General features: G+C 38.4%; 1 protein-coding gene across 3 annotated transcripts in view; it reads right to left on the minus strand.

The window, feature by feature from the left end:
- CDH18 (cadherin 18) overlaps positions 1-23,735 on the minus strand; it is a 281,427-nt gene that overhangs the window by 16,217 nt on the left and 241,475 nt on the right. For all 3 annotated transcript variants that reach the window (XM_075744847.1, XM_075744848.1, XM_075744846.1), the window contains exons 9-10: positions 21,139-21,275; positions 6,327-6,448 (exon numbers count right to left, since the gene is read on the minus strand). In XM_075744847.1, coding sequence (XP_075600962.1) covers positions 6,327-6,448; positions 21,139-21,275 — 259 coding nt within the window. The remainder of the gene's footprint in view (positions 1-6,326; positions 6,449-21,138; positions 21,276-23,735) is intronic.

A 23,735-nucleotide genomic window follows, 5' to 3' on the forward strand; every position in this document is an offset into this window, starting at 1 on the left:
CTATACTTTCTGACATTCTGATACAGTCAGGATCTGGTACAGAGATTTTCACCACCTGCATTGCATCCTAGTGACTTTCAGAATTACAGTTTCACCTAAACATCTGTTTTTATGGAGCCAAAATTCAGGCTGAACCAGGATGGTCTATGCGGAGCATCATCTGCTTGCCATCCCACTAATTAAATACACTTCAATATTGGTTAGGAAAAATAATTATTTAACCAAAATGGCAGGTATATAGTACCAGCTCTCTGTTTAAAATTCCTGTTAAGAATCAGTTTTAAATTGCTGGAGAACAGAACAGCCACCAGCAGCCACTCCTGGTTTTAGTTTGGTTTGCCCAAAAGGAACAGAATTAGATATACCAACCATGTATGGGAGAGATATTTTTTGAAAGGTAGGAACTTTGCCTTCGAAAGCCCTGGTGATTTTTAAAATTTACTTTCAACTAAAACTGAGGTAAGCTTTTGGAATGTGTGACCAAGCAATATTTCTACCTCTGCTTTCATTTTCATGCTGGGCCTGGAAGCTCAAGTGCTAAAGTAGAATTTAATAAAAGTTGTTCTTGTGATATAGCCAGTGAAGCCCCCACACACTGCTGCACAGAGCTGATAGGTATCCTGAGGGAAACGTAAATGGAGGAGGGAAAAATGCTCTTTTCATGAGAATTTTTCTGTTCAGTGTTCAGCTGTAGTATGTCTGGACTGAACCTGAAGCATAAACAGTGCAGGCTCAAGTGGTTTGGTCTGTTTTAAAACTAAAAGACAGCACACAGTTGTCTACCTCCATTCACATAAGAGAAGCAAACCAAATACATTTTAAAGCCAATAGAGTACAATATTTATTCCATTGACTATATACAATATAGTACATTATATAGATTATATATACCTGACACAATTAACAATACTGATGATAATTGATGAGAATATTTGTTGTAATACTTTTTTGCTGAGCTGTAGCAGAATAAGATCAATCTGAAACACCTATAATCATGCAGTTTACCAAAGTCATGGCAATACTGGTGAAAAAGTTTGGCAAAAGCTAAGTGCTGTCTATTGAATTTTGCAAAGGTGGCATATATGTCATTGAAACAACTACCATGTAAAAACAGAAATATAAGATTATCTTAGATATATTTAGTTAATAATGTTGAAATGGTATGAGGCAAAGCAAGACAAAAAAAGTTGATGGAAGAATGTTTTCAAGAGACTCAGTTTCTGTTATTACTCAAACCCTAAAAATACTGTTAAATACCCTACCTAGCTGTAAAAAAATCAGATAAGACCTTAAAGATAGGAATTTATTAAATTAATAAACTTTCATCCTGTTGCTCTCTCTTACGTAAAACATTCAGTGACATTTTATAGAATGTTTCTTCAAGTACATGCCATTTTGCAAAAAAACCCCACCTTTGATCAAGACCTTAGTGTCACTAATATAAAATTTATTTAAGAATAATTTTAAAACTCAACAAAATATACTGTCTACATTCCCTGATTTCACACATGGAAATTCAAGTATCCCTTGAATTCACCAATGTATGTAAAAAGTATAGCACAAGATGGTATAGAAATCATGTTTTTCCTTGTGAAAAATAGACATTTTATGTGTAATAGGACAAGTCAAAATATTTTTGACAGAACTTTTTTTAAACAGAAAGTTGAAGCTATTTCACAAAAGGCTCTTGCTTTCTAAGGAAAAGATTTCAAAGACAGACATTCATTCAGAGGTGAGCAACAAAAGTGTGTGTCCTCTTGATGTCCAAATGTACTGTTAACCCTTTTCTAATTAATAGACCAACTAATTAATGGCCTATTAGCAGACATTAACATGCACCGTACCAAAGCTGATTAAAATAAAAATGTAGACACAGAACCTCAGCTGCTGTAAAGCTCATTTGACAGCACTGAAGCGATGAAACTGAAGAGTTATGCTATTTTTTTAGAGGCAAGAGTTGGAAAGAAAAGAAAGAATTTCAAGAATGGAAGAGAACTAATTGAAGAGGATAGAGAGCAGGTGCTAAATTCTACTCAAATCTTTTTCAGAACTGAATCAATAAACAAGTAAATATACACACATGAGAAACTTACAGCAGTGGCATTCCTTGCCAGCTAACATTGATTTCCTTTGGCCATTAGAAATAACAGCATCCAGGGTGAGGTAGCTCATGTTGACAGCACAATATTTATACACTTCGATTCTGAAAAAGTTGTGTTGTGCACATATGTGTGCGTACGTATGCACGCGTGCACACACCTGTGTGTTAATTTACAGTGATGGATACTGTCAGGGAAATGACATTTCAGTATTATCACAACTTTATTATTTCTCTGAAAAGCACCCCAAAAAAATGTTATCTTTGGAAAGCTATAGCAAATATAACTAGCAGATCTAGCCAGGTATTTTAATAGGTTCATACTCTGCCAGGACAGACATGAACATGAAAACATTCAGAAAACTGTCAACGCTTCACTCCTTTGCTTTCCAGAACAAAGCATTTAATCTTTTTTTCGCATTGCTATATCCTCCCATTGTCTTAAAAATAATAAAACAAGTTACATTTGAAGCAAAGGAAAATTTCATTTGTAAGTTCACTTTGTGGAAGTGAATTTCCTTTTCCTACATTGGCTAAATTTCATAATCATTCACAAAATCATTATATTTCCAGAAGTCAGATTTCTCCAAGTCTGGATACCATCTAAGATCAAATCACAGCTGCTTTATCTACTTTAATATATAATATCTACCAGGCTTCACCTGGAAGCTGTTGGAGATACTTAGTTTATCTTCTCAACAAGGTGACTGCTAAGGGAGTAAAGCTGTCACTTCGTTGTGGAAATGATCATCTTCTCACAAGCATTTTCTGTTTGACATGCCTTATGGGGGGTTCATTTAAGCACTTAAGTCCTTAAGTTTTATTGGCTGGTTTGGTGGTTTTTTTTGTTTTTGTTTTTGTTTTTTTTTTTTTCAATAAATAAATTGAGCTGTGGAGCAAAAAAGAAGCAGGAGACAGAGGCTGTGCAATTAAATGATACTGTGATTTCTCTCTGTAGAAGCCTCTGCTGAAAATAAAATAGCGAACACACAAAGTCTTCCAATGACAAAGTATTGGTTAGTTTATCTTGCATATAATAAATTCAAAATAGATGTGCTGAGGAAAGAAAGAAGGACTCTTACAGGGCAGTGCAGGGGTGGAGCCCAACCACAAGGACCAGTCAAGCAGAAGTGCCCAGCAGTACCTGACAGAATTTGGTCTTTAGGGATAAATCTTATGAATCATTCTCACAAGATGATGGATAACTGAGAGTAAATACTGCCTTTTCGGTGATTCAAAACCATCCAGCAAGGCATGCTTTTTAGCATATGGAACACTTGTCTTGTTCTGTAATCCTTGTTTATTTGTCCCTCTCTAATATTTGTTGAAAACTGTCATTTTCTTTCTTAAACTAGACAGTAAGATCTTCTGAGTAAGAGCCATACACTTTTGTGGTTTGTTTTTGGGTTTTGTACAGTGCAATGGTATCACAATCTTTTCTGAAGCCTTGCTGTGCAATGTGAATAAAAATTATTGTATGTCATGTACGTAATGGAGTTCTGTTAGTTTAAGAATACAACAGGATGCTGATCCGGCCTTTCATATGAAACTACTGCTTGTAGAGTCCTTCATGGCAGCATTAATCTCAGGTGTTAAACCGCAATGCTACAGAGGTCAGGAGTCATTCATGCTTGCAACAGTAGCTCAGAGAGAAATACGACGCTGATCCAAATCAGGAGCAAATGCTGTTACAGTAAAAGTTATTTTATCCTTTCAACACCTCTCTCATAAATTTCCATTTGCAAAGCTAGTATCGGAGACTTCAAACTTTTCTAATAGGAAACATTAACTACTCACAACCAACAACACCCCCGGCCCCAGCAAACTGAGCATTTCTGAGCTAGCTTCACTGCATGCTTTAGCTTATTATGAATTATAACAATTTAACAATTATTGTTAACTTATATAATTTTAAAAATACTTGAATATGTTGAAAGCAATTCTAATTAATGCTTAAGAGATTTCACCTACCTTTTTTTTAAAAAAAAAAATCTTTTCAAAGTTCTAATTCTTCTATGTTTGGCTATATTTGACATTTTCAGAATATTATTTTTAATAAGCATGTTAATAAGAGATATTCAGTTGATAGACAGACCTACTTAGATTTTCAAAGGCTGTGAGTGAGGTGTCTTAGTAAGAACACTGAAAAAAACTACGCAGTCATAAGATAATGGAAGGTCCTTGAACAAAAAATTGCTCAAAAGACAGGAAATAGGGTCTCTTCTGTAAATTGTCTATTCCACAAGGAGAGGAAGTCACAGAGATTTCCTGTTCCACATACATTTATGCTGAGGCACTTGCTGGTCAGTGTAATAACAAATGTCTTATAAAGAGTATGAATAATCAGCCCACCAAATCTACTTATGATACTGAATTGTTCAAGGAAGAACAGAGGAAGGGCTGACACCTTCCAATACTTGGTAGCCAGGCAATACAAAGAGGTGAAATTCATTATACATAGACATAAAGTCTTGTCTTCACATACATGATGATCTCTGAGCTAACCATTACTTCTAATGATATTGGTGCTATGGCAGGCAGTTTTTTGCATTCAATGGTTACTAGTGGTTAAAAAAGCAAAGCCACTGTTAGAAATTGCTACGAAAGGAATAGAGAACATCCTATAATATGAAGCATAAACTATCATGAGATCATAAACCACTGCATGCCTGCATCTTGACTCTTGACTCCCCATCTCAAGGTGAATAGGAGGAAATTGGAGAAGGTTTAGAGAAGGACAAGATGAATTATCAAAAGTCTAGAAGGGCTTTATCATGGCTTGTCCAAGTTAAGTAGGACTCTTCAGTCTGGACAAGAAGTAGCTGAGGGGCAATGTGCTAGAGATTTATGAATGGCACAGAGATAATAAAAAGAGATCAACTGCTCACTCTCTTTTTCCCAACATAAGAAGTGTTAAATATCGATTGAAGACTGAATGGGAATATAAAAAAAAGAAAAAAAAAAAAAAAAAGAAAAAGAAGGTGGAAGGTCTTCCTGAAACATGCAATTAAACTGTAAAATTCCTTGATGCATGAAGTAGCAGATATCAAAAGTTTATGTTTGTTGTAGGAAAAACTAGACAGATTCCTATCAGACAAGAGATGGCTATTAAAGGATTATTAAAAATGCAGAAACCACATTTGGATCAGAAAATTATCTGCAAATCATCTGAGACCAGGGAAGTACTTGGGGTAAGTATCATACTCACTTGCCATGTTCTTATACTGCTCTTTAGGTGTCAGCTTTTGGCCACTGTTAGAGTCAAGATAACTTTGGCCAGCCTATAGTCTGATGAACTACTGCATTTTTATAGTCTCAATGTTAAAACCAGAAATATGTCGTGTACTGGTTTCAGCTGAGAGGATTGATTTTTCTTCATAGTAGCTAGTGTGGGGATACGTTTTAGATTTGTGCTGGAGACAGCATTGATAATATAGAGATGTTTTTGTTCTATGGACTTACTGTTGAGCAGTGTTTACACGGGGCCAAGGCCTTTTCTGCTTCTTGCGCTGCCCTGCCAGCAGGATGGCTGGGGGTGGACAAGAAGTTGGGAGGAGACACAGACAGGACAGGTGACCCAAACTGACCAAAGGGGTATTCCATACTATATGACGTCATGCTCAGTTTATAAGGAGCTTGGGGGAAGAGAGAGGGGGGGCGGCGGCGTTCGGAGCAATGGCGTTTGTCTTCCCAAGTAACCGTTACGCGTGATGGAGCCCTGCTTTCCTGGGGATGGCTGAACACCTGCCTGCCCATGGGAAGTGGTGAATGAATTCCTTGCTTTGCTTTGCTTGTGCGCGCGGCTTTTGCTTTACCTATTAAACTGTCTTTATCTCAACCCACGAGTTTTCTCACTTTAACTCTTCTGATTCTCTTTCCCATCCCGATGGGGGGGAGTGAACGAGCGGCTGCGTGGTGCTCAGCTGCCGGCTGGGGTAAAACCACAACATGTCACTATGCATTTATGTACACTGCTTTTACAGTTTTGATGAGAAACCTGTTATGACTAGTAATATATTCCTCAGGAAAGATATGAGCTCACAATTTCAACTTACAACCTATGTAACAATGCAAAACCAGAATAGAGTGCTACATAAGAGCTGAATCTTTGCAAAAAAGTGAAGGCACTGGATAAAATTGTCAAACCATGGACTGCAATGAAGCGCCTCGATAGGCACAAGAGGACAAGAGGAAATGGCCTCAAGTTGTGCCAGGGGAGGAGAGTTACCTGACCAGGCTTCGCATTCTCACAGACGACTACATCATACTCTCTGGCGAGCTCTGGAGGGTTGTCATTGACGTCCAGTATTCTAACACCAACTGGAACGTGGCTCACTAGCCCAGGATTGTCTGCAAAATACACAAGGGGGTATTAAGCCTTTTGAAATACTCAATATTCCATCACATCCTCAATTTAAACATGGCTTCTTAACAAATAACTGGATGAGAACTCGATCCAGCTGCAGACATTTAGGTACCAAGGTACTACAAGATGTTGTTTGCTGTGCTTCGTTAACTGTTTTGAACAATAATTGAAAAAAAAAGAGTGGAAAGTATGGTATGAGTCTTAAGTTACTGTTATATCAATAAAACAAGTTACTCTGGAACTGAAGTGGGAGAAAGCTGTTGGAGTTATCGCATACATAAATGATCAATTGCTTTGTAATGAACATGTAAGTGTCATCACAGTACTGCATAAAATCTAATATGAAAAATACTAAAACTTTTTTCTTTTTATCAGTCCCTTAAAGAGTTTAGGAAATAAAATAACAAAATAACAAGAAAATATGAATGCATAGGCACATATAAACCTTTCCCAAGCTTGTGTTCAGCTTCCTCACAAGTTATGCTATTACAGAATGTAGTTAATGAATCTTGCTTTAGCAGTGACATACCAGTAAGAAAACAATGTTTAAGTAACGGTGTCTTACGCTATGATCTGTACTTTCATGAGACCTCACCCTCAAAAAGTGTTCACCCTCAAAAAAGCACAATAAATAGAATCATTTCAATGAGAATACACTTTCCCTGATAAAATGGGAAAAACCTGCATTTTTTAATCCATAATTCCCTTGTTCTTACTACTAAGTACTGAGAAAATTTTATTTTGTTGAAATAATTATGTATTAAAACTTTTTATAATTAGCTAAAATACACCTCCTGAGGTCTGTATAAGCATCAAACCATTAGATGACAAACTTCATTTTACTTTCACCGATTAAATGAAACTATCAGTAGAAAACAGTAAAGTCAATCTTTCAAACACAAGATGGAAGAATGGGGTCTTACAGACTGATATTTTAAAAGTGCATGCTGCTGTGTGAAAAAAAACCCAAAACAATAGTGGTCTAAACTTCATTTGCCTTGGTTATTTTGATCTTAATTAATCCACTTCATGTTTCTGTCAAAAAGGGTCATTTGTAAAATGCCTTAGATTCGTCACGTATTTAACGGTCTCTGCTCAGAATTCTGAATAACATTGATTAGACACATATGGCTTCAAAGCCACCAGTAATGTAGCCTCCCAATGAAAGAATATTTGAGAATGTTGAAGTTTCTTTTGACAAAGAAACTTTCTTTCTCTATTTTCACCTGGGGTACTAGTCAAAGAGTCTGGGGTTTAGAAGTTCTCCAGATTTTTCATATTCTCTTTTTAACTAATATGTCTATGTTCATCTGATGATTTTAATTCACTTTGGGAACTTAGTCAATTATCCCCATAAAATGGGAATAGACAGGAGATCAAAAAAGTCAACAGAAAAGGAAGACTTAACTTAGATAATTGTGTTGGTTTTGCATGGCAAGGTTTTGGTAGCGGGGGGGCTACAGGGGTGGCTTCTGTGAGAAGCTGCCAGAAGCTTCCCCTGTGTCTGACAGAGCCAATGCCAGCCGGCTCCAAGATGGACCCACCCCTGGACAAGGCCGAGCCAATCAGCGCCTCTGTGATAACATATTTAAGAAAAAGAAAAACAGTTAGAGAGGGCTTTTGCAGCCAGAGAGAGGAGTGAGAAGATGTCAGAAACTCTGCAGACACCAAGGTCAGTGCAGAAGGAGGGGCAGGAGGTGCTCCAGGCACAGGAGCAAGATTCCCCTGCAGCCCGTGGTGAAGACCATGGTGAAGCAGGCTGTCCCCCTGCAGCCCATGGAGGGAGGATGAGGGGGTGTAGAGATTCCACCTGCAGCCCGTGGAGGACCCCACGCCGGAGCAGGTGGAGACACCTGAAGGAGGCTGTGGCCCCGTGGGAAGCCCGCGCTGGAGCAAGCTCCTGGCAGGACCTGTGGCCCCGTGGAGAGAGGAGCCCACGCCAGAGCAGGTTTGCTGGCAGGACTTGTGACCCCGTGGGGGACCCATGCTGGAGCAGTTTGCTCCTGAAGGTCTGCACCCCGTGGAGGAGACTCACGTTGGAGAAGGCCGTGAAGGACTGTCTCCCGTGAGAGGGACCCCACGCTGGAGCGGGGGAACAATGAGTCCTCCCCCTGAGGATGAAGAAGCGGCAGAAACACCGCGTGAGGAACTGACCGTAACCCCCACTGCCCGTCCCCCTGTGCTGCTGAGGGGGGCGGAGGTTGAAGCCGGGAGTGAAGTTGAGCCCGGGAAGATGGGAGGGGTGGGGGGAGGTGTTTTTAAGATTTGGTTTTATTTCTCATTCCTCTACTCTGTTTTGCTTAGTAATAAATAAGATGAATTCCCTCTCTAAGTTCGGTCTGTTTTGCTCGTGATGATAATTAGAGAATGATCTCTCCCTGTCCTTATCTCGACCCGTAAGTTTTTTTTTTCATTGTACCTTTTCTGCCCTGTCTAATGAAAGAGGGGAGTGATAGAGCAGCTCTGGTGGGCACCTGGCCCTCAGCCAGGGTCAACCCACCACAATAATCTAGGAACTTCTATTCCCAATTGGCATTAGAAGTTAGAACAACACACTCAGAAGACATTTATAGATTTGAAAATTCCATTTACTTGCTGAAATTTTCCTTGACTGTTGTTTTTTTTTTCAGTTTTACCCCAGAACTGTGAATATCTTTTTAACAGGTGAACTAAGGGACTGAAGTAGGCTATCTAACTGTGTTCACGCAAGACTGAGGCTTTCCATTGCTATCTAGAAAACAGTTCTAGTGGAAAACTTTGAGGAATGTTAAAATGCTAGGAATATATGAAGCAAAGGTGAGGAAGAATGACACTTGGCTGTTTACTAAGCAGTTGGGAGAAAGGAACCATTCATCTACCTTTACTCTTATTACTGAAGGAAGCAATCTTCTCTTCAGGAGACCCTTTGCAGTATGAGTATTAACCCCAAAACATGTTGTTTCTTCCCTGGAAGTAGGTCATGAGATTATGCAGAATAGCACCAGCAGAGAGATTGAATATTTCCTATTGCTCACTGAAATATAGCTTACAAACTCATTTAGGTAACTTCCTATGTCAATGTCATCAGACAATCCAATTACAAAAATCCTGTAATGACAATTACAGAACATGATATCTAGCAATAGATGATCTAGAGATGATCTAGAGATGATCTACAACTTAAAGGAGCTTTGTTCTTGAGGGTTTCACACAGATTTTGTGAGGTATGTGAACTAGAAAGTGGTATAAATGAAAGGCAGGACACAAAGCAGATAAAGAGAGAGCACACCAAAGCATAGAAAGGAGACAGAAGGCAGAAATCACAGCAAAGGGTTAAGGATGAATAAATCCATTTGGGAGTGCATTCATAAACTATAGTGAAGGAATTGAAGATTTTAATACTAGAGGAGTCCTGAAGAAGCTTTTGCCAGAAGGCAAGAAAAGTTGTGGTTATCAGATAATCATAGGATCACTGAAAAATTTTAGTTGAAAGAGACTTCTGGAGGTCATTGGTCCAGTCTCCAGCTCAAAGCAGGGCTGTCTTCAAAGCTATAAGGGGGCATAATACATCTAAGAGGAAGGGAGCAAAAAAGCAGGAAGAGCACAGGGCAGAGGGTACCAGAGATAGAGAACTGCTCTGTAGGTCGGGCGTATTTGGAATAGTAACTGGGGGAGGAAAATCAAACTTTTTAGTCCAATGTGTGGCAAAAAAAATGGTAAATACTTTTGTTTCAGTTCAGTGTATCAAACCTATTTGCCCCATCTTGAATGTGTCCTCTTGTATGCCCATCATTCCTACCCAGTGCAGTCTTGCTCCAGTCTGTTAATTTTGCATTATTTTCACAGAGATTTCATGGAGATTCAGAGAGTTTACGTTTATTTGTTCTGCAGCTGCTTTGCAGTACAAAGTATTCATAAATACCTTACCAGTTCAAAAGAGTTCTTAATGCACAAGGTATTATTAGTATCTTCCTGGAAGCAGTTACCTCATGGGATCGTTGACATTTGCAGGCAAATTTCCATAATAACAGCCTACTCGCTACAAAATGCTAATAGGGAAAGTATTAACACCACTTACCAAAACAGTCTTGAAGTTCGTCAGATTGTATATACTACATAGATGTGTATGCAAGACAATAGCACAGTTTATAATGGGGGGAGAAATGAGAATGAATTAAGAGGGACCTCACAAACTCTTTTTTTTTTTTTTCTTAGGTTTGGCTTTGTTGTTTATTATAAAAGAAATATAAATTCCAATCTTTTTCAGCTGTACAACTCACCTGTAATCTCCAAATCAGTGTAATAACTGGTCCTTTTAGTAGTACGTGTTCGTTAATTAGACAAATTTCTTGCAGCAGTTGGGCAGATTTCCAGTTTTAAGATAATCAGTGCTGACATATATTTCAGTCCTGCACATTATGAAACAGCCAGATCCATTCCGTGTCCTGTTAGCATTATGCCTCAAGAGTAGATTTTTTCAAAGTGAATGCTCACTGTTTTAAGGGGTAACTGAAGCAGAAACATTGCTCCGATTCACCTATGCTAGGAACTTGCTTTCTTATCCTTGAGACTTTTCCCAGAATAAACAGTTCTGCCAGAATACTAAGTATCTGCAAAGTTAAGCAGTTTCATTGAGTATCAGCCCCTCCACCAGTGAGTCCTCTGTGATCTTACAGAAGTCCCTATCAACAGCCAGTCTGAAGTCTTGAATCTGCTCTTCCATTAATTTCTGTGGGCAAACTTTAAAACCCCTATTTAAGAAGAAAGCTTTTTACTAAGGCTATTGCTGTTTAAGACTTTCTTTCATATTAACAAAATTCCCATGGGCTTTATGAAAATAAATTCTACCTGAATGACATTCAGAACAACAGTCCTGACATCAACAGTCTTTTGTGATTTTGTTTTTCTGCTTTTTGCTTGGGTTTTGGTTGGTTGGTTGGGTTTTTTTAGTTAGACTAGTATAGTTAAACAGTTATTATTATGAAAGCTGAGTGAATAATTTAACCCAAAGACAGCCTGAACTATTTTAAAAGAGTGAAGAATTTTACAAAAAAAAAAAAAAAAAAAATTTACATGTTTTCATGATCTAGAACAAAAATTTTCACCTAGCATAGGATTAATGTCTATGCTTTTGCATCATCAGTATTAAACATTTCTCTTAATCAGTACAATAACAATTTTTTTCCCTCATTTAGACATCTTTTCAACAACACCTTATCAGGCAAGCCAATACTTAGGAAGTTCAGGTATCTATTCTGGTACTTTTTTAAAGAGAAGTAGAAAGCACTCATCACACTTCTCTAATAATGATTAGTTTTGACACATTAGAAGACTAAACATAGATCTAGGAAGGATAAAATATACTATAGAAACAGAACTAAATTGATGAAAGAATGTCTAGCATGTAACTGAGAGCGGTAATATTCAGAAAATATTGGGTTTAATACAGGATAGTGTATATGTGATAAACTAAATTTTCTGGCAAGGAGAAAATTATGGAGAATCTAGTAATAAGTGTAATGTTCTATTCTGTTTTTTTAAGGTAGTGGGTACTTTTAAATATTGTTACCTGAAGTTGGCTAGAAAATGTTTTATTTTTTCTTATGGCAAAATTTGTCTTTACACTGATGAACACAAACCTGGAGACACTGATCACTTCTCTTGGATCATGCTAGTAGTGGTAGCAGTAGTAGCAACAGGAGCAATAGTAGGAATAATAGCACTGCAGCAGACTTAAAACATTTAGCGCTCTCAAGCTGGCAACTCCCTCTACCTTAATGCAAGCAAAATTCTGCAGCTCATAGAAAACAGGGGTGCTCACCTCCTGAGTAGATCAAGGCACCACAAAATATACTGGCTCTGTGGCCAGAAATGTCAATTTTGAGATTCTGATCCACAAACCCCTGAACTAGGAAATGTCATGTGATCCCCAAGTGTGTCTCTTCTTTGGGGAGCCAGGAAGAGCCATACCCTACACCATCTTCAGATGACAACGTAGGGATATCTTCATCATACCTTTCCCCAAAGAAACAGGAGAGAAGAAAATCCATCATGCCTAGATGCCAATGACTAAACCAAGATAAATGGGAAAATAAGCATCGAACTTGGAATTAGAAGCATCACTTCTTGAGCAGGATGGAGAACTAGCTGCCTTTTGACAACTTTTTTTTTTAATAGGTTGGTGTAGGCTTTCCTTATTGCATTGATAAGTACATTTAAAAGAACAGCAGATTCTGCTACAAATCATATTATTGTGATTTTATGGTCCATTAGTAGGCAACTTGCCAAGGCTGAAAATAAACTGTGTATCATTTAAAGTTTGGACGGGGTACCAGTATTGTGTCTTGCTCTCACAATCAAAAAGATATCAGGTATCCAGTTTGTCACTAGTCCATGAGGAAGATAGTCTTAAAACTCAGATCTTGTAGTTTTTAAAATCTACTTTAATCTGGTCCACATTTAGGGAACTATTTTTGTGGCAGATTCTGTTTCTTGGAAAAATAAAGTAATTTCTACCAATACCAAAACTCTTTCTGAAACCAAGTTAGCAGGCAGAATGCAAGTGAGGTCAAAGACGAAGAATGAATGTAATTTTTTTCTTGGTGGGGCCAAGGTTTAAGGTAACACTTTTATGTCTGGTTCTGTAATGTACCTATAGAGATAATCATAAATGTAGGAAAACAATACATAACCCAAAATTTCCCTGTGCTGTTGTTAAAAAAAAAGATGAGTGAATTTCATTATTTACGTGTCCTCTGTATTGTTAAAAAAAAAATTAGTTTTAAAGAAAAAATTATAGACTGAAAATCACTATGAGGAAATTTTATATTTAGTGTAAGAAAAAATTCACTTCAAGGGAAAACTAAGACACAAAGCCAGCAACAAACTCATTTGTATTAAACAATCATCCTGCTGTCCACCAGATACAGAGGGTTAGGAGTTTATAACACTGTACCGGCACCTTGTTCTGATTTAGGTTACTTCCTTTTAGACCTCGGAAAGGGGTCCTTTTTCTAAAATTTAATTATTTGACACAAGGCATTAAAGTTATTCTTGATTAAATAAATAATAAAATAAAATGTCATCAATTTGTGTTCTTTTCTATTTCTTTCAATCCTTTATGCCAGGAAGATATTACTCCATAGACTTACTTCCTTCAGGCAATGCATATGTTGTTTTCATCTGTTTCAGAATAAACAGAAATGATTTGTGTATTTTTGTCTTTTGATTTTATTTTTTGTAAAATAAATCAGTGTGCCTCTTAATAGCATTAACAGATTTATTCTGTTTACATCTCCATTCTACCTTCAGTTCTTATTTTCCATATGACAGTCTTATGTAATGCTATCAGAAGTAACATATATTTTAATCTCCTACCAAAATCTTAGGAATGTCTTTTCTGAGCAATGTAACCACAAAACATGAAAAAGAACTGGCAAATTCTTCTCATACCTTGCTGTTCACTGATGGCAGTATGAGGCGGCAATATCCCTGTGCACCTAAAGAAAAGGTATAACTGCACCCCACTATAATAATATACCTTAACTGTTTATTTCATGTGATTACAGGGCTCTCAAGGGGTTTCATGTCACTGCTGCAAATTATTTTTTCTCTGTATGTATCCTGCTTTCCTCTGAATTGTATAGCTATATCTTTCTGTTATTGTTTATGTTTCTACCAAAACTTACTGATGAAAAAACTGCGTATAGTTAGACAATGCACTTCAATGTTTTTACCCTAATTCTTACAAGCTAACTGTTCCAAACTCTTATTCTTGTGAGCTGTCCTGCCTTTTCACATATTTTAATTCTGAACAGGGTTTATTGGTGCGGGGGGTTGACCCTGGCTGAGGGCCAGGTGCCCACCAGAGCCGCTCTGTCACTCCTCTCGTTCACTAGACGGGAGAAAAGGTACAACGAAAAGCTTATGGGTCGAGATAAGGACAGGGAGAGATCACTCACTAATTATCGTCACGAGCAAAACAGACTGAACTTAGAGAGGGAATTCATCTTATTTATTACCAAGCAAAACAGAGTAGAGGAATGAGAAATAAAATCAACTCTTAAAACACCTCCCCCCACCCCTCCCATCTTCCCGGGCTCAACTTCACTCCCAGCTTCAACCTCCGCCCCCCTCAGCAGCACAGGGGGATGAGGAGTGGGGGTTACGGTCAGTTCATCACGCGGTGTTTCTGCCGCTTCTTCATCCTCAGCGGGAGGACTCCTCTCATCGTTCCCCTGCTCCAACATGGAGTCCCTCTCATGGGAGACAGTCCTTCACGAACTGCTCCAGCGTGGGGTCTCTCCCACGGGGTGCAGACCTTCAGGAGCAGACTGCTCCAGCGTGGGTCCCCCACGGGGTCACAAGTCCTGCTAGCAAACCTGCTCTGGCGTGGGCTCCTCTCTCCATGGGTCCACAGGTCCTGCCAGGAGCTTGCTCCAGCCTGGGCTTCCCACAGGCCACAGCCTCCTTCAAGTGCCTCCACCTGCTCCGGTGTGGGGTCCTCCATGGGCTGCAGGTGGAATCTCTACACCCCCTCATCCTCCCTCCATGGGCTGCAGGGGGACAGCCTGCTTCACCATGGTCTTCACCACGGGCTGCAGGGGGATCTCTGCTCAGGCACCTGGAGCACCTCCTGCCCCTCCTTCTGCACTGACCTTGGTGTCTGCAGATGTTCTTACATCTTCTCACTCCTCTCTCTGGCTGCAAAAGCTCTCTCTGTTTTTTTTCCCTTCTTAAATATGTTATCACAGACGCGCTGATTGGCTCGGCCTTGGCCAGTGGTGGGTCCATCTTGGAGCCGGCTGGCATTGGCTCTGTCAGACACAGGGGAAGCTTCTGGCAGCTTCTCACAGAAGCCGCCCCTGTAGCCCCCCCCGCTACCAAAACCTTGCCACGCAAACCCAACACAATTCGCCCTCTGTGAAAATATCTCTGAAAGTTATTTCTTTGAGTAGTTTTTGTAATGACTGTATTTTCCGGGATCCTTTCAATACCACATCACATGGTATTGCATGTTTTGTCAATGAGCTATTGCTCTGACTCAACACTTTGATATCTTATTCCCTGAAGCTAGTATAAAGAATACTCATGGAGAACCAAATACAGAAGACATATAAACAAAGACAAATATCTTCAGGTTATTTTCCAATATCTGATTGCGTCTGATAGCCTTGGAGATTTTTGTTTTGTCTGTAAAATCGATTGCATAATGATGTCTTTTAAGTATTTTCATTTGTAATACACTGTGGTATCAAAGCTCTGTATGTGCAGTATCCTTTCATGTGGTCATTTTTTACTGTCTCTTACCAGCATTTCTTTAAGTCTCCACAGCTTTACAGATTAGGAACTCTTTATGGACCCTTCAAAGATAAGTTCGTGCATTCACTGCATTCAAGTCGGTCCTTTAGGTAAATAGTAGGAAATTATCTGCTTTTCCATTTTCAGCCATTGCAGAGCATTTTGGAGACACTCAGGAACACTGCAACTTCACCCCAAAAAGATCAATGATCTAGTAAATCCATAAATCTGTTTTACACACTGGTATACTTACCAGTTGCATAAGAGAAATATGTGAAAACCTCCCAATAGAAAGTATCTTCTAAATCTCTAGATCTGCCCTGACTTATAAGCACTTATCTTGCTTTCAAAAAATCATGTTTCTTATTATAACCACAGATATTCTTATCATCTATCTAAATGTCCAGTACTTTATGAATCCCAGTAATCTCTTGATGTTAACATCATCTGAAAGCCATATCTAGAAGCTGGTTTGCTCTGTGTCTACTGAGCGGATATTGAACACAATGAGTTCAGTTGTTAGAATTAAGATCTAAAAGGAGTTTCCTGACACAGTCTTCCGTGATATCTTTCTAAGTAGAAATTTCTAGTGAAAGCTATAATCCTCACTTTGATTCTCAAATCAAGACATTCTCTGATTCCTTCAATCATCAGTGTTTATTTCTCCTTGCAGCTTTTATTCCTTCTTATTGAGCACAAAGACTTCAAGGATACTATTATTTGTCCTATTTGCAGCACTGCTTTGAAAACATAGAAGTACATGTTTATTTTTCTAACTGAAATTGGCTTTGGAACTGGCAGAAGTCCATCCATTTATATTTTAGTGCCACCTTTCTCTTGCAGGGGCTGTGCTTTGGGGTTTTGCTGTTATTGTTGATTTTGCTTTTGTTATCAGCACTACTATATGCTAGAGAGAAACCTTAGTTGAATCACCAACAATCATTTTTACAGCCACCTCCTTTCTTTGAGAATACATCACTATTTGTGATAAATAATTGTCCTTTTTCTTCCCCACATTCCACACACAGTTCCCAATATCACACAATCACAGAATGGCTGAGGTTGGAAGGCACCTCCACAGATCAGCAAGTCCAACTCCCCTACTCAAAGCTGGGTCAACTAGTGTACATTGCTCTGAGCTATGTCTGGTTTTGAATATCTCCAAGAACAGAGACTCCACAATCTCTGTAGGTGACTTGTTCCAATTTTTGACCAATTCCAAGAAAAAATCTTGTTTTTTCTTATGCTTAAATGGAATTTTCTGTATTTCAATTCGTGCACATGGCCTCCAGTCATTTCACTGGACACTACTCAGATGAGTCTTTCCTCATCTTCGCTCATCTTTACTCAACTTCTTTCCTGCCCTTATCAGGTATTTAATCACACTGATAAGCTCTTTCTGAGCCCTCTCATCTCCAGGCTAAACAGTCCCAGCTCTTTCAGCCTTTCCTTCTTTGACGTACTCCAGTTCTTAATGATTTCATGCCCCTTCACTGGACTTAGTCCAGTTGCTCCATGTCTCTTGTACTGGGGAGCCCAGACCTGGACACAGCAATTCACGTGTGGCCTCACCAGTGCTGTATAGAGGGGAAGGACCACATCCCCCAACCTGCTGGCAAGACTCTTCCTCATGCAGTGCAGGATGCAGTTGGCCTTCTTTGCCACAGGGCACATTGCTGGCCCATGTTCAGCTTGCATCCACCAGGACCTCCACGTCCTATTTTGAAAAGCTGCTCTCTAGTCAGTTGGCCGTGCATGTGTACTGGTGCACGGGATTACTCCTTTCCAGGTGCTGGACTCTGCATTTCCTGTTACCTAACTTCACTAGGTTCTGTTCACCCATTTCTCCAGCCTGTCAAGATCCCTCTGGATGGCAGCATGACACTGTGGTCTTTCAGCCACTGCTCCAGTTTTATGTCATTTGCAAACTGGCTGAGTGCACTCTGTCCCATCCACCAGGTTATTAATGAAGAGATTAAACAGTATTGTATCCAGTATCAGCCCCTGGGGTTGGCCTGCAGCTGCTAATCACAACCCTTTGAGCCTGCCCTTTCAGACAATTTTCAGTCCACTTCACAGTTAATTTATCTAGCCCATACTTCTGTGTGTCTTGTTCTTACATGAGTTTCTCTCAGTCTTCCTTAATTCTTAGCAGCTAGGGAGGTTAACTGACAGATCCTACACCAGTCCTTAAAATAGCTCAGCCTTAACCTATTCCACTCCCAAAGGAGCAACCATTCACTATGACTGTATTTGCTTCCTCTAAATCAGTCTTTCATCTGTTATAAAACTTTGTGCACTTGCTCTGTATTTTCCTATTTCTATTACTCTTGTCAAAGACTTGGTCAAAAGTCTGTAACAGAGCCAAGCAAATTCTATTATCTCCTTTCTCTTTCAAATAATCTTTCCTAAACTTTTTCAAAGAATTCTAACAAACTAATGAAATGTGAATAATTCTATGTGAAACTGTATTTTAAAATCCTATTACCATCAAGATGTAGTCCTTCCCCCTGCCCCAAATATAGTCTGTAGATCATTCAATATAAAATATAAAGTATTATTTTATCATCTTTCTTATTCCCTAATACCGCAAGGAGTTTTCCAGAAGTACTGGTACTGAAACAATCAAGGCAACAGCTTTAATACCTGTGCCCTGAACACCAAAATCCCACTCTTCCTCACTGTATGCTGCTGTTAAAGAAAAATGCATGTTAAAGAAAAAAAGGACTGCCCCGTCCATTCTCATGGCAATGGATTCTGGTGTGCTTTAGGAGTATCTGCATAAACAGAAAAATCGCTAATCATTACATCAAGGTCACTCCCACAGAGGAAAGTGGTAGAACTTCCACTGATTTCAGAGGGGACATTTGATCAATGCAGAGTGTATATCACATACTGAGACTAAAAGTGAAATAAATATCTTATGAAAAGTTCAGAAACAATAAGGCCAAAGCATGAGGATGTCTTGCATTTGAGGATAGAAATCTGGTGTTGATTTCTTTTGCATAAAACAAGCACAACTAGAAATAACTGCCCAAAGGATGATTAGTAGAAACTGAATTCTGTCAATGAAGTGTAACATAAAGTCAAGAGAAGAAAACACTTCAAGAAACAAACTATAACCATAACATTATTTCAGCAGAGCACCTCTTATTGTTGAAGCAGTACAGTCTTTCTGGGCTTCGCAGATTCTGCTATGTTCCTGGCTAAGCAAATGGTGTCAGAAGCTACAAATGCCTTCTACCATGTCAGATGAACCTGAAGACTGCCACTCTAACAGCTAAATTATATTGTGGTCACAGCCTTCCACCTGTTTTTCAGCTTTAGTCTTAGTTCTGCAATTCCTTGTACATGGACTTGAAAGTGAATGCCATAGAAGTCTGTAGATATGGGATAGATAGCACTTAACACAAGAGTTTTGGCTTTGATGCTCTATACACAACATATGCTCCTTCTTCCATCATAGATCCAATTACTGATTTCACAATGGATTTGGAAGAGTACAGCAATATTGTAATTTTCAAATTACTGTAGGTAAGAAAATGGCCAAAGAAGTAGACACAGGGAAAGGCTGCCTGTCATTTAGGCTCCCTGTCCATCTGCCTGCCATCCATCTCTTCTTCACTGCTGTCTCTTCCTTTTTTCATAACCAAATTGTTTTTCAAACTGACATTATAGATTTACTTATCTTTCCAGCCTCAACTTTAACAGTAAGAAAGGCAATGCAAGGGAAAAAAAAAAAAAAAAAATCTCTGTTTTCCTGTAACGTTACACCTGGAATGAAGAATTCTAAGCACGCTGTCTTAAAAAAAAAAGGTATTTCATCCCTGTTACTCATATTCTCTTTCAGTAATAAACATAATCCTTCTCTATTCTCCATACTATTCTCTCAGCATGGTACGTGTACTACCACTCAATTGACTATGTGAAATAATAATGTGTAGAAAGCTACATTTAAGTTTAATGCTATTGAGATTTATTTCTGCAAAATAATTACATTTGGATGGCTTCCCAAAAAGACTAGTGACCACTCCCTCTTTTCAGTATGTCACAATGTGGCTTTTAAATCTTAATTCAAATTAACACTTACTATGCACCTGCTTATGATTAGACTTAAAGTATATTTCATTTCATGCTGCACATTATATACAAAGACACTGTCAAGCACACTGAAGCGTCAGTGGTTACCTTTTTTAAAGGGCTAACCATAAAACTCTAAATTTTACTAGTTACAATAGAAATTTAATTTGTTCAAAATGTCAATTTAGTTGTGAAAGCAGGTACAATAATAAGAAATAATTTGTTGTCCTTGTAAAATATATATGTGCTGTTAATTCTGTAGCATGTGCTAGCGATATAGGGGCAGAACAGATTCTATTTTAACGCAGGGATGAAAAAGATGAAAGCAGAGGGGGCTCAATAATGTCAGTGGCACCTGCTACAGGTAAAACTGGTATTGTGTCATCTGGCAATGACAGAATACACCAAAACGAATGAAAAAAAGAAAAAGGAAAGGAATATACATAAAAGTAGTTCACAGTTTTGATCAAAATCACTGCCACTGAAAGACAGTATCATGAAGAGTACTTAGCAGGACTGGATCTACTGATCCAGGTTGAGATTTTTTTTTTCATTTGGTTTGTTGACTTTTTTTTACTTTAAAACTTTGACTGTGCCAAAATAAAGACCCTGTAATAAAAAGGCTAACTGAAATGTTCTTTAAACTGTCCTTGCCTCATGTAAAAATATTTATCTGGGACTACTCAGTCAGACATTTCTTTACTGTTGCAGGGCTTATCTGAGGCAATGGAAATTCATCAGACTTTGAGGCCTTTCAAATGCACAAGCAAGTATTTATTGTATCTTTACTTGGCAATTTGCCTATTAAAAGGCCAGAGGTATACCCTGATAATCAGCAACTACTAGGCAACTGTCAGATATGAATTAATATTGGCATATTTAACATGTAATTCACTAAAATAGGTTAATAGCAGATACAAGAACGAAGGATGAATTTCTCAGACAGTACTGTATAGTGTTATCTTCTAAGAGATACAAAATACTACACACAAACGGGGCAAGCTGTTGATTTTAGGACACTGAAAGCCTGGAACTGTTCCTGGGTAAACTGGCAGCCTTCTATCACATACAGAAAAACATGGTAAATTTACACAGGTGGAATCACATAGGCATGTGGGGTTTTGTTTATTTGTTCTTTGTAATTAGGGAATTTACACACACACAGAAAACTATCCTTCATCCAAACTGGCTAAAAACCCACTGGTGTTAAAAAGAACGTAACATCTGAAGATAGTGTTTCTTAAAATCTGAAAATTATTATTTTCTTTTCTATTTTTTTTTTTTTTTAATACTATGTGCCAAATATATTATTTACCTATCTCAGAAGCAGCCACTGTGATGTTGTACCAAGGTGTCTCCTCTCTGTCAAAGGTCTTGGCAGTCTTAATGGTCCCAGTACTAGCATCAATGGTGAAATACCTATCTTCTTCTGTGTTATGATCAATGAAATACCTATGAAGAAATAAACCAATAAATACCCATTGTAGTATGTATAACCCAAAGTAACAGAAAGCTACATAAGAATATTACTTTCAAGCTTTTAAAATCATAGAAATTTTTAAAAACACCCTAAGAAAAATTCTATTTTATGGAGACACACAAAGTAACACCATATTTCATTGCTTTCATAACATTACATTTCTTTTGATACATAACAAGGTTTCCACTGTGAGTCACAAAGATATAAATTGCTAACAGGTGATATTTTACACAGCAGTATACAATCCTGTCAAAGGTAGGATACACATATATTTTGACTAAAAAAATCATAAAATGGAAAGGCAGAAAAGAAAACAGAAAGATATTAAGATATTATTCTCCTGCTTATTGGCTCGTCACTGCAAACGAGTATGGTCAGTCCCAGTACCTGTTTTGAAGCATGTCTCTCTGACATGAAGTTGATGACATGATGACATAAGCCATTTTGAACACAACCATTAGAGAGACTAGTAGCGGAAGGGGCTGATTCCCAGGGCTGCAATTGACACTAGCCTAAGAGCAGAACTAAGCAGCCCTGCTTAACTGCGCCCTTGTCTCCTGGGCACTTTGCCTAGCAGAGAAAGTAAAAGCCTTGAAGTGGGTAATGGAAGCAGAGGGAGGAAGCACAAAAGAAGAGATTGACAAGACATTTTTTCTCAAGGCCGGACTCATTTACAACAGCTTTTAACAAATGAAGCAATTACAGTCCCTTCTTCAAGGGAGAAGCCTTCTTCACTAACTTCAGACGATGAAAAAAAAAATAAGGAGAAAGGCTCTAAGTCTTTTATATACCATAATTGTTTTCCTGATAATTTGTCAGCCCTTCTTTCCTTCTGTGAAGTTTTTAATATATGGAAGCTATATATAGGTCAAAATGATTTATTTGTCCTATCCAATTGCTCTTATTTCTACATCACCAAAAGTGCCATTGCCAGCTAATAAAAAGAGTGGTGCACATAACAGCTGCCAAGCTAAAAAAAAATTTTAAAAAAATTTCAGTTTTATTTCTCTCACAATGTACTTATTTAAACTATTTGTGGAAAGGAAAAACAAACAAGCACACAAACATTTCATTGAATGATATATTAAAGTAAGATATGGCGTGAAAAAGCAAAAGCAATAAAGCACTAGAGGAGACAGCAATTTGAGTGAGTCACCTTAACTGGTCAAAGGATAGAACACTCAGTAGAAAAGCCAGCTCAGACTTGATGACTTAGGTTAAAGCTTCCTTGTTGGAGAGAACCTGAACCCACCTCTCCTACCTGCAAAAAGTATTTTACACCTGCCTTACAATATGCTATTTTGGCTTCTGGCACTCAAGATTTTCTTTTCATGCTTCCAATATTTTCAGCAATTAAAGAACTGTAGGTCAGGCACTGGATATCAAAGCAGCCAAAACTAGGATAGAAAATCTTTCCTTCTCGCCTGCTTTCCATATTTCCTTTCAACATCGTGAAGAGTGAAACAGCTCCCATATGACTGTGGGAGCTGTTGGAGAGACAGCAGACCTCAGTTCCCACCCATTTTGTGTTTCTCTGGAATAAGGATTTAACTCGCAGTTTCCCATCTGAGCTGCAGTCAAAACCTATGTGAGGTTCATTAACTACCAAAATCTGAAAATACCTCATGGTAAAATACACCAGAAATGCTCAATAAAGACACTTTGGATGTTCAAGATGGCAGCTGAAGTTGCTTCAAACAAGTAACAGACTCAATCTCCACACTGAAAGTATCCCCTTGATTATGTAGGGGATAGGGCAACCATTTTTAAGAATTTAAGTCAGGAAATTTTTTTCAGATGACATTATTTAATCAGCATGTCCCAAATTGGATGAAAAAAAATAAAAATAAGTGATGTTGTCAGAAAAAGAACAAAAAAAAAAGCTGAATTTCTAATTGCTGAATCACAGTGGGTGTTGCAGACACACTTCCAAAAGTTGGTATGCTTCTCTGTGCTCAGTAAACTCAGGAGATGAGATGACTTGAAAGCAAACTTGACCAACATTCATCAGTCACTGATCATGATACACTGAATGTTACAGCTATCCAAGAAATTTTATGTTGCTTTTGAGGAATATTGGAATCCACCAAGGACCCATTAAAATGCAACCAAACAAACAAGGACCACACAGCTATCCTGTTGGCATTACTTTATGTGGCAGTATTGCTCCAGGCTACCCATACCTCTCTATTTGAGAATCAGAATTTGCTTTTCAGTTTCAGAACAATTGATTTTTCCACTGTCTCTGCAGGTCTCAGTCTTCCAAGAAGCAGATTTTCAGGTTCCCCAAGAGTTTTTCTGTCATGGAAATACTTTGAAATATTGTGCCAAAATCAGTAGAAAAGTTGTATCTCCTACGTGCACAGCTATCCTTATCTTTTACTAATTACAAAACGTTGGAGACAGAGTGATATTGACCTCTGAAAGTCCAT

The sequence above is a fragment of the Balearica regulorum genome, chromosome 2 (assembly GCF_011004875.1).
Source record: "Balearica regulorum gibbericeps isolate bBalReg1 chromosome 2, bBalReg1.pri, whole genome shotgun sequence".
Taxonomy (NCBI): Eukaryota; Metazoa; Chordata; class Aves; order Gruiformes; family Gruidae; genus Balearica; species Balearica regulorum.